General features: G+C 37.6%; 1 protein-coding gene across 7 annotated transcripts in view; it reads left to right on the forward strand.

Moving 5' to 3' along the window:
• FRMD4A (FERM domain containing 4A) overlaps window positions 1–18214 on the forward strand; it is a 547164-nt gene that overhangs the window by 272174 nt on the left and 256776 nt on the right. For all 7 annotated transcript variants that reach the window (XM_072653270.1, XM_072653269.1, XM_072653267.1 and 4 more), the window contains one exon: window positions 18049–18114. In XM_072653270.1, the coding sequence (XP_072509371.1) occupies window positions 18049–18114 (66 nt within the window). The remainder of the gene's footprint in view (window positions 1–18048; window positions 18115–18214) is intronic.

The raw sequence follows: 18214 nt of genomic DNA on the forward strand, positions 1-18214 counted from the left end.
GCAAGTCATTTAACCACTTAGTGTCCCAAAGAACCCTTCTAAGACTAAATTGTAGAATAAATACCCATCTACAGTTAGAGGGAGTTTCCTTACCAGGAGTGTCCTATACCAAAAAAATCATAAGCAAAGGTCCACCTTCCCTCCCCATAAAAAAATAAAAGGTTGAGATTCTCATTTATGTATGCTGTCTTTCAGTTACTGGACCTTTAGTCAATTCTGTGGGCTATACAGAGAAACAAAAGCTTTGTCATACACCTGTCTCTTTCATCTGATTTAATATTTTCAGATTTTCTTATGCTGATGTGTTGCATCATAGTCCCAGCTGCAAGCCTTCATTCATTCATCTATTTATTTATTAATCTATCCATTTATTTATTTAACTGATTATGTATTTATACATGCTTAAGCCTAAAAATTCATCATTCCAGTAATGTTTAAATAGGACCTTACCATCTGCCCTGCCTTTGTACTCCAAGGATCATTGGGCCTTACTACATGACCTGCTATTGTGCCCCCCTAGACCCCGGAACATTGCCATCTGCCCAGCAGCTGAACCCTTAAGACCTCAGGACCTTGCCATATGCCCTACTACTGTACCCAACAAACCACTCTGCCCTTCCATCATCCACTCTGTAGCTGACCTCTGTATTTTCTCTCCCCCCAATTAAGAATGGGAGATTTTTGAGAGCAGGGATTATCTTGCTTTTCTTTCTGTAACTAGTGCTTAGCACACAGTAAACATTAAATTTTTCCCTCATTCATTCAGTCAGTTAATACTACTGCCACTTGTCAATGTTATATTTTTTTAAAAAAGGTACAGACAGATGTTCCAGTTTGCCACTTGTCTCATTTGTTAAAGTCTATGAGATGAAAAGCAAGAACCTGGGAATTTTAAATAGATCCCAACCACAAGGAAAAAAAAAATCCTTTTTTTCTTTAGTGTGAAATCAGCCCAAACCATACGCTCTATTTTTTTCCCTTGGTGAATTTAATGCCTACTAAAAATCTTTTAGGACTTGTTTTGTAGCCAGTTACAATATTTGATTTCAGTCACAGAGAGAGATGTGTCTTTGTCTCTCTATAACTACTAACTAATGAAATGTACCCTAGATAGTCTTAGAACTGTCATTGCCTCTGGTCCTGCTATTAAGACTCTGACTTGTTCAGGGTGATAGGATATATACCCCTTTGACAGATTGGGAGTGGGCAGAGGTGATTTGGGACCACTTCCATCAGGGACCTTTATCTTTTATCTTCAGTTACTATTTACTCATCATTGCATCTACCCCCACTCCAATCTAAATGTTTTTTGGCAGCAAACTCAGTGTATTTGTTCTGTGAAGTTTTACACTCTGGTAATTTAGCAGGAGACTGACCCATGAGCAGGCTATCCTAGAACCTCATGTGTAGGTCTCCAAGCAACGCCTGGGAAGGTTTAGAGGATTCTCTCAGCCAATGTTTAAAGTCTCAGACAAGATGAATGGAAAGGAGGGAATCTGCCAACGTAGTTCATGTAAGAATGTCAAGCCACTGCCAGCCCTGCTCCAGAGGAATTCTATCCAAAGAAATCAACCATGTAAATATTTGGGCAGCAGTCTCCAGCTGAGATTTACTGCACTGTGTGGATGTCAAAGGTAGCTGTAAAATCCTGCCTTAATGCAGAACACGAAGGGTCCCAGTGCTCTTCAAGCAACTTTTTTTGGAAATTTGTTTTATGCTCTAAGCTGGAATGAAAGCTGACCACCCTCATGGGTCTGATTGTTTTCCAGATCTAGCAGTCTGTTCCTTGGATCTGCTCTGCTATCATATCTGCCTCAGACCTGATTTAAGGAAGATACTCTTGTTAAAAAAATTTTTAAACATATTTATTTAAAGTTTTCAGTTCTAAATTCTATCCCCCCATCCTGAAACAGTAAGCAGATATAGGTTATATATATAGGTTGTACATGTGCAATTATGTAAAATATTTTCCTGTTAGTAATTTTGTATAAGAACAGTCAAAGAAAACAAATGAAGGAAAGTGAAAAATAGCAAGCTTCAATCTGTATTCATTCAATATCAGTTCTTTCTCTGGAGGCATAGTATGCTTCATTATTTGTCCTTTGGGATTGCCTCAAATCATTGTACTGCTGAGAATAGCTAAGTCATTCACAGTTCTCCATCTGGCAATTGCTGTTACTATGTATGATGTTCTGGTTCCATTCACTTCACTATGCATCAGTTCATATAAGTCTTTCCATGTTTTTCTGAAATTATTCTACTTGTCATTTCTCACAGCACAATGATATTACATTACAATTATATACCACAGCTTGTTTAGTTGTTCACTAATTGATAGGGATACCTTTGATTTCCAATTCTTAGTCACCACAAAAAGAGGTGCTATACATATTTTTGTATAAATAGATCCTTTTCCCTTTCTTTAGATGTCTTTGGGATATAGATCTAGCAGGCTTCTTGCAGGATCAGGGTATGCACAGTTTTATAGCCCTTTAGACATAGTTTCAAATTGTTCTACAGGATGGTTGAATCAGTTTGAAACTCTACCAACAGTGCATTAGTGTCCCAGTTTTCTCACATCCCCTCCAACATCCAACATTTTCATTTTTTTTTGTCATATTAGCTATTCTGATATGTGTGAGGTGATACCTCAGAGTACTTTTAATTTATTTTAATTTAATTTAATTGTTTTAATTTGGACTTCGCTGATCAATAATGATTTAGAATGTTTTTTAGCAACCATAGATAGCTTTGATTTCTTTGAAAACTTCCTGTTCTTATCCTTTGACCATTTGTCAATTGGAGAATGACTTATATTTTTATAAATTTGACTCAATTCTCTATATATTTGAGAAAAAAAGGTCTTTATCAAGGATACTTGTTGCAAAAGATTTTCCCTAGTTTTTTGCTTTCCTTATAATTTTGGCTGCATTGATTTTGTTTGTGCAAAACTTTTCTAATTTCATATAATCAAAATGAACTATTTTATATTTTTAATGTTCTCTATATCTTCTTTGGTCCTAAATTCTTCCCTTATCCAGAAATCTGACAGATAAAGTATTCCATGGTCTCTTAATTTGCTTATGGTATCACCTTTTATGTGTAAATCATGTACCCATTTTGACCCTATTTTGTTATATGCTGTAAGATGTTGGTCTATGCCTAGTGTCTACCATATTGTTTTCCAGTTTTCCCATTAGGCTTTGTCAAATAATATATTTTTGTTCCAAAACCTGAGATCTTTGAGTTCATCATATTCTAGCATACCATGGTCATTTACTATAATGCAATTTGTACCTAATCTATTCCACTGATTCACCACTGTATTATTTAGCCAGTTTCAGATTGTTTTCATAATTATTGCTTTATAACACAGTTTGAGATCTGATACGATGACCGCCTTCTTTCACATTTTTTTTTTTGACTGGGAACTATTATTAATTATTACAGCAATTAAAGTAACTATATCTCACAGTTTGCAGTTTATAGTCCAAGGCACTTCTGCATCATAGATAATATGAATTTTATTCCTATTTTACAGATCACAAAAATGAGGCTTATATGGTTTATGCGGAAGGGGGAACACTGATTTGCTCAGGTCTCTGAGCACACAAGTGCATTACACAAGTCTTCCCTTATACCTGGAATGCATTTACTTCAATTCAACAAACACTTATTTAAGGGCCAGAGACCCTCACATTTTTATTTCTGTGTTCCTCGAGTCTGGTGTCTGGCACTGTGCCTTTTATGCAGGTGAATAAGACATTTTGGTTGAATTGAGAAGGTTGAATTCAGGGACTGAGTTCAGGTTCTAGAGGATTTACTCTTAAGTTCTGTGCTTTTCCCACCTCTGCCATGAGTTCTAGTTTGGCTCTGTCACTTTATTTCTTGTCTGATCTTGGAAAAAAACACTTTTCCATTCTGGGCCTCAGTTTTTTCTTCTGTAAAATGACCAGATGATCTCTTCATTCTATGATACAAGATAGCTCTCTGGATCCCTATGCATTCAGGTCCCTCACAGAAGGGAGGAACCAAAGGGGGTCACTTCCAGTGTTCCCTGGAGTGGGAAGAATGAGGGTGTCCCAGGCCTCTCAGAACTTTGACTGTCCTGCCCCTGCATCCTTGCCCTCCCCTGGGTTGTCATGTTTAGATTTTAATTATTGATGATTCTAGGTCTTTCTTTTTTTTATTTTCTTTTTCATTTTTAACACAGTTCATATCACATAAAACAATTCCAACTTTTGGTCAGGTGATACTTCTTTTTAAAGCATTTACAATATAGACCACAAAAGAATTTTTTTAAAACGTTAACTGAGACACAAATAATATTTACGTATACTAACTTCACAAGCCCTTGACCGAATTGTCTCCACAGTATTACTAAGAATTAAAGGACCCTAACTTATTGTTGTTGGTCTAAAGTTCTAAGCCTAATAGCTTAATTTTACACTTACCCTCAGATGTTCCCCTACCAACAAACTATAATTTAATAGATTTGGTATTAAGCTTACAAACCTTTTGCCTATAGGAAATTGCCACTAAGAGTAGGGACATTGCAGGGAACCGATATCTCCCCAACTTCATGTCAGTTCCAGGCAGGATTAGATTATCCACTTGCATTGTCAGGCTTAAAGTCTGCCAGGTGTCAGTGGGGAAATTGAATCAGGAGGATCCTACCTCAGCCCAGACTGAACAGCCGCTTTCCCACCCTTCCCAGAAGATCACCTTTTTCAGTTCATACCAGCATCTCACAGGCTTACTGGCATCATGGATTGGAGGCTCAGACTGTCTTTCTTGCTATCCATACCTGGAGTTAGACTCAGAAAAACAGTCACTTAATAGTCCCATAGCATCTTAAAATAGCAGGTTCCAATAACCAGGTTTCAAATATGACCATAATTTCACTTTGGCTAAGGAACATCTTTTGAGGCAAGTCTTAAGTGGCTTACATGCCTTTCTAGACATGTTCTTTTTCCTGATTAAATGGTAGTCATAAAATCAAATTTACCATTTTCTTTTGCATTTCACATTTTTTTTTTGACTGGGAACTATTATTAATTATTACAGCAATAAAAGTAACTATATCTCACAGTTTGCACTGGATGCAGGGGCAGGACAGTCAAAGCTCTGAGAGGCCTGGGACACCCTCATTCTTCCCACTCCAGGGAACACTGGAAGTGACCCCCTTTGGTTCCTCCCTTCTGTGAGGGACCTGAATGCATAGGGATCCAGAGAGCTATCTTGTATCATAGAATGAAGAGATCATCTGGTCATTTTACAGAAGAAAAAACTGAGGCCCAGAATGGAAAAGTGTTTTTTTCCAAGATCAGACAAGAAATAAAGTGACAGAGCCAAACTAGAACTCATGGCAGAGGTGGGAAAAGCACAGAACTTAAGAGTAAATCCTCTAGAACCTGAACTCAGTCCCTGAATTCAACCTTCTCAATTCAACCAAAATGTCTTATTCACCTGCATAAAAGGCACAGTGCCAGACACCAGACTCGAGGAACACAGAAATAAAAATGTGAGGGTCTCTGGCCCTTAAATAAGTGTTTGTTGAATTGAAGTAAATGCATTCCAGGTATAAGGGAAGACTGTGTGCACAGTTTGGTCCCTTGATATCCTTGAGATAAATAATAAAAAAGCTTTTTATTATTTTTCTAACTCTATAAAAAAATTTTATAGTTTGATTGGTATGGCACTGAATAAGTAGATTAATTTAGGTAGAATTATCATTTTTATTATATTGGCTTGGCCTACCCATGAGCAATTAATATTTTCCAAGTTGTTTAGATCTGACTTTATGTGAAAATGTTTTATACTTGTGTTTATATAGTTATGGGTTTGTCTTGGCAGGTAGACTCGCATAAAGAAGATATTCTTAAAAGATTGTAATGCTTCTTTTCAAATTTGTTATAATTAGCGACCTGTGTTCATTGTCCTTCAGGACAATAAGACACATCATGATTGTGCTAATATTTTCTGGCAGGTTCTGAAATGACCAAATGATCATAAAAGTGCACGTTTATATGGAACCATAGAGTTTACAAAGTACTTTCCTCACAGCTATCCAAGAGTTCATGACTTTAGAACCTGAATCCAGGTCTTTTGACTGCAAGTCTGAAAGGTAGCATAGTTTTATGGAAAGAATGCAAGAGCTGGACTTAAGAGAGCTTGAATCTCTGTTGGTACTCTTTTTTGTTGTTGAATCATTTCAGGCATGTTTGATTCTCTGTGAGTCCATTTGGGGTTTTCTTGGCAAAAATACTGAAGTGGTTTGCCATTTCCTTCTCCAGATTTGAACTCAGGCTCTCCTGTCTCCAAGCCCAGCACTCTGTCCACTGTGCCACCTAGCTGCCATATTGGTAGTCTTACTAGCCATGATTCCCTAAACAAATCACCTTCCCATGCCTCCATTTCCTTATCTGTAAAATGGGTATATTAATGTTTGCAGTACCTGCCTCACATGGGATTATGAGGAAAATGCTTCCCAAAACTTAACATGCCTTTAAAGCTATGAGTTGTTATTAAAGTGATTTTTCATTACACCGCAATGGCTCGGAGACTGGCTGCCTGAATGGCTTAAAGAAGCTGTTTTAAAATTATGGTTCAGAGAATTCCAAAGGTCACTGTAGGGGCTTATGTATGGAGTGTGGTACCACTTATCCCAAAAGAGAAAGGAGCAGGAGGAACACAGATTGAATGGTTACTGGGAAGGAAAACCTGTCCCTTTAACAATGCTTACTTATGTGGCAGAATGTACCCACTGCCACTGACCACAAATTGTCAGCTTTGTGCTGTGTATGGTTTATGTGGTTATGTAGCTTTCTAGTATGTAAAGAATAGACATGCTTATGTGCACCTGCAAGAAGTATGTAGTTTGGGGGGAATGGTTGTTATAGATTTGTACAATTAGGAAGCTAGGTGGTACAGGGGCTAGAGCAGAACTCTGGGCTTCTAATCAGGTGACTGGAGTGAAAATCTATCTTCAGACACTAACTGCGTGACCCTGGCTTAGTCACTTAACCACTGTCTGCTTTCAGTTCCCTCATCTGTAAAATGAGGATCTACCTCCTTGGGTTGCTATAAGGATCAAATGAGATCATTTTTGTAAAGTCTTAGCACAATTTACATAGTAAATGCTTAATCATGCTTATTTCCTTCCCCTCCCCCCTTCCCATAAGTCTTATATTAAATAATTACCTTTGGAATGTATGTAAATATGCATATGTATCATATGTATTATTCCTTCACCATTTCTAGGTGAGGGTACCTCTCTCTGCTAGGGCAGATCATAAATTTCATCACTCTGCAGCCAGTCTGGTGAAATGCCACTCTGAACCACTAATAAAAATAACAAGCATCAAGGTTGGCATATACTTTGCATATATTTCTTCATTTTATCTTCACATCCACCTTGTGATGTAGGTGCTAATGTTATCTTCATTTTATAGATGGAGATAAAGATAGGGATGAGGGGAGGAACAAGAGAGGGAAGTAGGTATGTACAACTCCCTGAAGAGGAATCGGGGTCCACAGAGTTAAGCTGGTGCCCCCACTGCATACAGGAAGTTGAGTTGAAGGAAGATTTAAGTGAATGGAATACCATTGTGTCTAAGAAAAGATGAAAGGGTTCCAAAAGACATGATAAGACTTAACTGGTGATTCAGAGTGAAATAAGTACACCCAAAAAGAACAATTTATACAATACAACAATATTCTAAAGACAAACAACTTCAAAAGGCTTAAGAACTGATTGATGATCAGAGGGCTGATGATGAAACATTCTATTTTCCTCAGACAGAGAAGTAATGGGACTAGCTTTATGCCTTTTGCAAATTTGATAGCTATAAATTGAATACCTTCATCTAGTGATTCGTTATTTTTTTTAACTGAAGGTAACAGACCAAAGAGTGATCCCTGTGGTATGTCACTAGAAACCTCTTTCCAGGTTGCCATCAATTAATTTATATTCAAGTATGGTTGTTTAGCCAACTATGGATCCACTCATCTTATGGATCCACTCATCTTTTATCCATTCTTCTCTCTCTCCCTCCATCACATGCCCCCCTCAAAGAAGGTGCTGTGCTTTGTGAGCAAAGCAGAATTGAAGTAGCTCAAAAGAAACATTAAATGCACAAATTTAGAGAATACACCCCAAATGTTCACATGGACTATTTGTGCCTGACCTGTGGTAGAGCATTCCGAGCTTGTATTGGTCTGATCAGCCACAGTCAGACACGCTGTAACTTGACTCTAACAGAGTGAAGTCATTTTGGTCCTCTTTGAGAAAGGACAACAATCAACTCCATTTTGTCCAAAAAGATATCATAAGAGATTTTCTCAGAAGTTTTGCTGAAATCAAGTTACACTATGCCTACCACGTTCCATCCAGAAAGAAAATAAAGCTATTTTGACATTCTTTTTTTCTATAGTGAATCCATGCTGACCCCTAATTGTCGCTGATTTCTAAATGCTGCTAAATTTAGTATTTAATACATTCTAAAATCTTCCAGGAATCAATACCAAGCTTGCTAATATGTAATTTCTAGAACGATATTGTTTCCTCTTTTCAGAATAATATTTGACTATTTTCATATTTTTGACAGTGGGGTATGATTTCTCAAAAATTACTGGCAGTGGTTCTGCAGTCATTTCTATTAATTCTTTTCATATCCTGGAGTGTAATCATAATTTGAATTAATTTGGATGGGTATCTTTTCATTATTGCTTCATTTGTTTTGGAGTCCAAATCCTTCTTAACTCCATTTGTTCTACCTTTTTCTTGTTGAAGAACACGGAAGCAAAGTAGGATTTAGATAGTTCTTTTTTGTCCAGTGTGGTATCCAAGTGTGGTATTTTGAGTGTGACTTTGGAGTTAGGAAGGCTTTTATTCATCTTCCCTCTGACATATGGTAACCGTGCGATCCTGAGGAAGTCATTTAACATCTCTCTAGAGCTGTAAGTTTCTGATGAGTTGCCAGTTTGCATTAGCAGAGGGAGTTTCCCCACAAAGAGCATCTACACAGGGAATTCCCTATACTAATGATATCACAAGGTTTGATCAAAAAACAATTAATAATATACCATAAGCCTCAAGCAGTGGTTGTTCTTGCTCTACATATAAGCTTTAAAATTGTCTTTTTTATGGAACTTAGATTTTTTTCTACAAGTGTATGTGATATGTAGATATACACACACATCAGCTCCTCATCTCAAGGAATATTAGTTGTAATAAATCAGATGAGAATAAAAGGGTTTTTTTTGGAAGCAATTGCTAGTTAAATGACTTGCCAAGGGTCACACAACTAGTAAGTATCTGAGGCAGGATTTGAACTTAGGTGCTTCTGACTCCAGGGCCAGTGTTCTAACCATTGTACCAACTGGCTACCTTGAGGATAAAAGATTGAATGAGCTATGGATTACCTACACCCACCTTTTGCCTTTCAGCCTTGGCTTCCTGCCCTAGACTTTTGGTAAACATCACTGTTCTGATTTTTTACCCATCTTCAAAGTGATTGAGGAAGAAGCATGGTACAGTGGATAGAGCTCAGGAGTTGGTTCAAATTCCTGTCTTGAGGCTTACTACTCATGTGGTGTTCAAGTCACTCCTTCTGCTGCAGTTTCTTCAACTGTAAAATGAGTCAAATAGATCTCTATGAGTGAAATAATTTCAGTAACCACTGTCAAGTTAAGAAGTCAGAAAGATGTGTTCAAATCTTGCCTTAAATCCTAATTAAATGTGTGACCTTGGGCAAGTCACTTAATTTTAGGTTTAGTCTTCCCATCTGTTAAATGAAGATAGAATGGAGAGAGATTGAATTAAATCACTTCTGAAGTCCTTTCCAGGTCAAGGACTATGATTCCATAATCCCTTTTCTTCTCATCATCATTTCTGTGACCAAGGAAGGGTGAAAAGGAGGAAGCATTTAATAAACACCTGCCATGTGCCAGGTACTATGGTGCATTAGAAATATTAACTGTTACTTTAGAAATGATATCTCATTTGATCCTCACAACAGCCCTGTGAGGTAACTGTTATGATTCCAGTTTGGTGACTTGACCAGGGTCACACAGTGAAGTAAGTAAAGCTGGATTTGAACTCAGGTCTTCCTGACTGTAGGTCCAGCGCTCTATCTACTTCACCACTTACTTCCCTTCTATGGAACCTCCTTTGACTCATTGATTCCCTGTCTAACTATATCCCTCCCTAATGGTGTCCCTACTAAATACCTCTAGACTGACTAGTTAAATTCTGCTGTCTTCAATCACAATGCCTAGGGCATCGGCAGTATTAAACCCAGATTGAAAAAAAAATCTGCATATGTTTGACCTGGTTAGAGTGTTAAAAAAAATATCATGGAGATAAAGGAATGGACATCTCTGGAAGATGCTGTTAGATGCAATCCTAGAAGTGTGATCTTTCAAATTTATATTTGACAGTGGTCCACACAATCTCACTTCCCTCCAAGGTCTTAAAAGCTAGAAATGAGCACTTCCACTATTTACAAATTCAACCATAATTTTTTAAGGTGTGGTATAGTAGAAACCTGAATGGATCTGAAGTCAAAGAAGCAGATTTGGAACAATCTACTTAGTACCTGTATCACCTTGAGTAAATCACCTAAGTACAAAATTCCTCATCTACGAAATGAGGGAGTTAGATTTTATGATCTACGAGAGCCCTTCTACCACTAAATCTTGTGCTCCTCTTGTGTTTAAAGCCCTGTTTTAGCTTCTGAGGAAGATAACCTCCCCTACCCTCTAAGAGCTCACAATGTATCCATGGGAATGCTTATGACAGTCACTGAAATGTTACTGCTACATGAAATAGTATAGGTTGCCACATATGGAGTCAGAAAGATGTGTCCAAATCCTGCCTTAGATTCTTACTAGATGTGTGACTTTGGACAAGTTACTTAACTTCTTCCAGTCTCAGTTTCCTCATCTGTTAAATGGAGATTATCATAACACCTATTTCCTAGGGTTGTTGTGAAGATCAAATAAAATAATATATTTAAAGTGCCTTGCAACTCTTAAAGTGTTACATAAATGTTGGTTAATATTGTTATTAATTTCCTAATGAAGGACCAGTTTTCAAGGCCCACACATCAAAAGGTCACAGGCTTACTGGTCCAGGAAAAAGGTAAATATCTAAGTCATTGTTCTGTCCACTGGTGTTACACTCAGTACTGAACTTTGACCTTCCATCTGGGATAGTCTTTACATCTGTACAGCAGTAATCAAGGCTACACGTCATCATCTTCTTTACAATGTTATTCATTGTAATAAGGAAGAAATAATATTCCTCCCTCCCCAACCCCACCCTTCTCCATTACCACAATCCTGACTCACCTCTGTGTCTGGTCTGAGTTTCCGTTCTGAGGAATCACATAAAATCTATTGATGGAAGCCACTTGCTTCACCCCCCAAAGTCTGTCCATTTCCCTTCTTAGCTGTAGACCCTGGGAGTAACTGTTAATGTTTGCTGACCCTCTGCCCTGCAGTTCCATCTGTGGAGGATTGGAATTGATTTCTCCGCTCTTGGAATGTGAAGATGTAAAGCAGGCTTGTGATGTGTCCACTGAGTGAACATAGTGTCCTCAGCAGCAGCAAATCCAAATAGCTAAAAGTGATCACCACCTTGAACACAACAGCTTTTAGATCATCTGTTGTTTTTGCTGTTGCAGTTCAGTCATATCCAACTCTTCTTGACCTTGTATGAGGTTTTCTCAGCAAAGATACTGGAGTGGTTTAAGGCAAACAGAGGTTGAGTGACTTGCCCAGGTTCACACAGCTAGTGAGTGTCTATGTCTGCATTTGAACTCAGGTCTTCCTGCCTCCAGACTCAGAGCTCTAACTACTGTACCAGAAAAACATTGCCCAAAGTCAGAGCCAAGTCAAACTCACAGTGCCTCCTGCCCATGCTGTGATCTCCCTATCCAGCTCCCATAGCAAGCTCCAGTCATCCTTTGTCAATATCATATCCACTTGCCGTCAGGTACTATATCTCTCTGATAGTGTGAGCAAGTCTTCCTGAATGTCCTCAGTGTTTCTATAAGTTTGGCTGCAATCTTCCAAAGGATTGTATACTTACCATCAGCTCTTCATTTGCTGAGATCTGTAACTGCTTTATGTTTGTACATCCATTTGTTTATAAATTTCATTGTGATCGTTAACAAATTGTGATTCATATTAGCCTGCTTATACTTACCCCAAAAGTCTGTGAAGAGATAAGTCCCTATTGACTTGTATTTCTGTTTTTCTAAGAAAGAAGCTGGAATTGTGAGAAAGGAAGTTAAAAGAGTAGAAGCTCCAGAAGTGTGCTAGGAAGTTTTAGTCACATCTTTTGAATTTCCTTTTGAACAATTCCTTTGGTTGGAATAAGTGGCAGAGTTTGAGGTGCCTCTCCAAGACGTCTGACCTTGCCAGGGTGTTCAGTGTCATGTGGGTTTTAATGGACAGGGTCTGGAAACCAGGTGCTGAAGGACCAAAGGTTTTGTGTTTAGAATACAGCTTGGATGCTTTGAGGTTTCCATTTCCCATCATGAAATGTGATGTCTTACGATTGTAAAGAAAAAAAAATTGAGATGGCTAGTCTGACTCTTTATAAATGATTAATTATTAAATTTTCCTGAGTGACAAAGCAGAAGAGTTTGATTTACTTTCCTGTTTTTTTTCATGTAAGTGCTTTGTATTTTTCTCTGTACATTATTGCCTCTCATAAATGTATTGTCAAAAACAGCACTGATGAGTCAGTTCCAAGACGTAGAGACCAGAGCTAATTTTTAATTTTTGTTTAAGGTATCCAAGCACACATTTCACTAAATCCTATTGATACTGATGACTCAAATAGCCTTCCAAATAGATTTTTTTAAACTTATAAGCTCATATACATTTTTTTCATTACTGTCGTGCCATAGCTGATGATTTGGTACCAGGAACTCCAAGAAGTATAATAGCAGAGTTGATAGCTGTAGTTATTTTGCTTTTTAGAAATTTTACTTCCCCCATTACCTAATTTCTCCAATATCCTGGAGATCCAAGGCTATTTTTTTTTTTTAATATTTAGAAGGCAATCAGGGTTAAGTGACTTGCTCAGGGCCACAGAGCTAGTAAGTATCTGAGGCCAGATTTGAACTCAGCTTCTCCTAACTCCAGGGTCCATGGCTCCTTTAAAGATCAAATTCTATAAATGAAGTGAAAGCAAAGTAAACAATCAATATAAATAAATGATATGTTGTTATATATAATGTACTATTTATTTATAATAATATATACTATAGATTAATATTTTATTATACATACTATAATAAATCTATAAATCATAGTATAGCTTATATAAATATAAGTTGTGAGGGTCTTTCATAGCCAGATTAAATTTCAATCAGAATTATAAGCAGTGGAATTCAAGGAAAAGAGGACATCTAAGGAGTAGACCATAACCAAGAAAGAGAAATAGAGTGTCTTGTGAAGGATGAGTAGTAGAGTGAATTAAGGGGCCCCAAATTCAAATCCCTTCTCCTTGCACTTGCATATAATTTAGATCAATTCCCCAGATCTCTCTTGGCCTCAGTTTCCTCACTGGTAAAATAAGGGATTGGGACTAGATGATCTCTCAGTTTATTTCAAATAGAAATATAAGAGCAAATAAGCGGGACAATTGTTTATTTTTGAAGTGAGGATTATATGTTCTTGGTAAAACACAACTGAGATTTGCCAACCCCCAAACTCTGTTGTCTTTCTACATAGGTAGGCCTAGTCTTTTCAACGTCTGTGCCAATACACCTTTAAGAAAGTCTTGCTATAATGTCTGTTTACATTCTGTCATCTTGTCCAGAAAAGCAGTAAACACAGTTAGCTAGGAAACCCACAGTCTTTTTTGAGTTATAATACTGCTCCCCATAAAAGTATTATAATTTCTCATTTTTATTATTTTTGGTAGTAGACCGTAGAGAGAAGTCCTTTTTTTCAGTAAAAAGTATTTGAACTATTTAAAGTAAATTTATTAAAGATAAAAGAAAAAATCACTCCAGGCCACTTTTCTATGGCCACCTATAGATCTATCTGACTTATATCTTAATAGCAAAGTAGATAACACAGAAGGGTAGAAACATAATTTTCAAAATAACTTTTCCTATATGTCTTACAGAACAATAGTGGGCTTGGCATGCCACTGCTTGTTATAGAATTATTCTGTAGCAAGACAATTTATGCTTGAAATGGTAACCAGCTGACGTGTATAAGAAGACTTGTTTTCCAAAGGATTTCCTTTGAGGGCGATGTCAGAGCTTTGATTGTGCCTGAGTAGCTGAAAATGAAAAGGAAACTAGTATTATTTTACAATTGTTGGTATTCAAAAGAAATTTCAGTATGCCTAGCAACCAAGACAAAGCCAGCAGATGGTCATTTATTATTTGTATACACCCCAGGATAGTCAGGTCTCTTTTCTAAATTGATTGATGTGGAAGGAGCATCTCATTCTGTCCAGTAGGGAACAACAAAGTCTACCTTTTGAGTTGAAAACCACAAAGGTGTTGTCAAAAAGACCTTAATCCAGAAAAACGTTCGCAAGTTCAAAGCTCAGACTCTGCTTTAGATCTGTTTCTCTCCATGCATTAATACATGGGGAAGTCTTTCCTATACCTACAAGTTCATGGCTAGGCTTCATAAAGGAGATGATGGACTAACTTTAACATCTTGAAGCCTGGGAAGTGACCTGCTTAAACTGCTTGCTGGTAGTTAAGGTGAGAGTGCATAAAAAGTTATTTGTTTGGAGTATTTCTCCCCTAGCATAGATTAGAAGAAGAGCTTGGGTTAAATTTTCTAAATTCTACCCTTTGGATTCAATAGTAGAATTCTTACAGATTTTTATCAGTCACACAGTATTAAATACTGGCTAATACTTGAGAGAAAGACATCACTTTTATTACTATTATGAAATATTTATGTGGCACTATTAAGTCCTTCAGACACCAATTTTCCTCTGCTTTGAAAAAGTTAAGCGTGTGTGAATAAGATACTGCATTAAATCTATACACACTTAATCCTTTTGCAATGAGTTGAACTTTAGACTCCAGCTTCTGAAGAGAGATGTGTGTGCAGTGTTTCTCTTGTAAATTTTTCTTTTCTGGAATGTTCTTGATACTATGAAATGGGTTATCAAAATAACATATTACTGTTGCTAGTTGCGTGTAACTCTATTTTGCTTTGGGAACTTACACTCTAATAATATGAGGCTCTTTCTAGCATGTGTTGAATTATTCAAATTCAGAGGGTGTACTCAAGTGCCCCCATTATTGCTATATCCAGCTATGGTAGAATTGCAAAGCTAGGAATTTATTTTTTGATTGTAAGGTATGGATAGGTTTTCATTCTTATTTAAGAACGCACAACCCTCCCCTTGAGTTTCCATGGAGAAAGGACGGAAATTAGGCTGAACAACTCTCTTAGAATCATATCAACAAATATTTTTTGAATGCCCATGATCTGCAATACAGTTTAGCTTCTAGTTTAGAGACCTATCCTCCTGCCCGTCACATCTGTCAGAGGAAACAGAGTTTTCTAGGAACAAATGCTTTATATAGCCAGATCAGAATAGAATAGGTTGTCATCCTATTTGGAGACAAGTTTAGGTTGTGTAACATGACTGGTTTGCTATATTATTAGTCTATTTTATTCTTTTCATTTCTGTTCTCATGATTGTCTAACCCCAGATAATGCCCTTTGCCTCAAAATGCCATGCAATGTAAAAGCTGGAGTCTTAAAGACTGCTTTAAGTGGTACACATGCCTTGGTGAGTCCTGAGTTTGGAAAAGATATTCTCTAGAAATTTGGAAACCTGGTGACATTGATGGTGGGGGGTGAGGATGAGGATGAGGTTGATGATGATGGCGATGAAGATGATCATGATGACAATCATTGCCATTATTATCAATATTTTTATTTATTTTGGTCACAGCAAACTCACAAAGACTGTGTGTTGATCTAGCACAGTGCCTGGCACATAGTAGGTGATTAATAAATGCTTATTGATGGATTAGTTGATTGGTTGGCACAGCAAATTAGTTGATTAGGTATGGGACCATTGTGATCTTTATTCGTGAACGTTAGGATTTTATCAGTGTACACACAAATCCTTTAAAATATTGAAGTATGGCTAAATTTTTTCTTGGTATACCCTTTCTTTATGTAGGTAACTATTGAATCACTTATTCAGGAACACAGGAACTCATTTAAGTAAGACAGCCTTTGTTTTGTATCAGATCCTATAGCAAGACAAGGGAACCCTGGGAAGGCTACCACCAGACTTCTCTGGTGTGGTACCAAGAGAGATAGAGTCAGAGGACCTGGATTTCAAGAACAGTTCTGCTAATTATTGCCTGTGTGACTTTGAGCATTTAATTTCTATCTCTAGGCCTCAGTTTCTTTATCTGTCAAATATGTGTGTGGAGTGAAGACATATAATCTCTACGGTCCCTTCCAGCCCTAATAATACTTGGCACTTTTGTAGCTCTTTAAGGTTCATGAAATTATTTATATAAATGATGCCGTTCAATCAATAACATATATGTGAAGTAGGTGCTATTATCTCTATTTTATTGCTAAGAAAACTGAGTCTCAGAGAATTTAAGTGACATTCCCAGGGTCACACACATTAGAAGTGTCTGAGGCAGAATTTGAACCCAGGCCTCTTTGGCAGTCCAGAAGGCTCTTTGCCATACCCAGCTACCTCTCATATTCTGCCATCTATCTGGAGGAAGAATTAGAGGCATTCCTCACTGGGAGTCCACATAAGTTGAATGAAGTTTCCTTACAGATGGAAGGTTATTAATGCAGAACAGGAAGTTTATGCATTGGCATTTATTCCCTTCCCTGATTAGCAGAAAGTAGATGCTGAATGGCTAGGTAGGAAGGAGTTAACCCAGCCAGGTTAATGCATCTTGCAGAGTCTCTCCGTGGTGGAATATTCTGTGAAGTCTGAGCAGAAGCATCTGGTAATCAGGGAGGGGAGAAATGATGCATGCTAATGGAGGAAATAAATGGCCCTAAGGTGCAGACACTTGTAGATTGAAAAGACACAAAAGGATGAAAGTCAGGTTGACTGTGAAGTTGTCTCACTGGTTTTTTTTCTGAGGTAGTGAAGGCAAAGCACACAGCTACATTTCATTATCTCCAGAGATCTGCCAGTGGTACTAAGTAAGGGTAGAGTGAAGACTGAAAGGGTACTTTTATTTCCATCGCATGAAACAAAAGATATTTTTAGGGTGATGCATTTGTCGGATGGCCTAGTGGTTAAACTCTTCTTGTCCAGGGAGGGCAGGAGATCAAAGTAGCAATGACTACTAAAGTAGCATCACAGAGGTCATCCTTGGTACACACACACACACACACACACACACACACACACACACACTCACCCCCTTCCAGGTGCCTACAATCGTGTGTGTGTGTGTGTGTGTGTGTGTGTGTGTGTGTGTGTGTGTACACACCTGATTTGCTGTCCAAATCTCATTGGTACTGGGTATTAATGCTATTTTTGTCCCTCAGTCTTTTCAGTCATCAGTCATCATGACTTCATTTGAGGGATCTCATCTTAGCAAAGACTGGAGTGGTCTGCCATTTCCTTCTCTAGATCATTTTACAGATGAGGAAACTGAGACCAACAGCATTAAGTGACTTGCCTAGGGTCACACAGCTAGTAAGTGTCTGAGGTCAGATTTGAACTCAGGTCTTCCTGACTCTAGATCTGGCACTCTACCCACTACACCACCTTGCTGCCCTTTAGGGCAATTGTTAATTCTGTCTCTCTGCTTGAATTAAATTGTATTTACTTACTTTCTAGTGTACAAGTTTCTATGTATCTAGAAGAATGAAAGTACCTTAACAGCAAAGATTGTTTCATTTTTTTAAACTTGTGTCTCTGGTGCCTAGTACAGTACCTTGCTCACAGTAAGGGCTTAATGAATGTTGGTCGAGTAAGGGTGATTATCTGAAAGCTTCTGAAGCTTTTGAAAAGCTCATGATTCTACTTTCCTTTTCTCTTAGATGACGGAGGGGCGCCGGTGTCAAGTCCATCTCCTTGATGACAGAAAGCTGGAACTACTAGTACAGGTAAATTATTTTGGTTTGTTTTTAAGGGTTTTCTTTTTAATGAAATTTAGTTTTCAACCTATTTCCAAATAAGAGGGAAAATCTTGTTTTTCAAATGCAT

Source organism: Notamacropus eugenii, chromosome 3 (assembly GCF_028372415.1).
Source record: "Notamacropus eugenii isolate mMacEug1 chromosome 3, mMacEug1.pri_v2, whole genome shotgun sequence".
Taxonomy (NCBI): Eukaryota; Metazoa; Chordata; class Mammalia; order Diprotodontia; family Macropodidae; genus Notamacropus; species Notamacropus eugenii.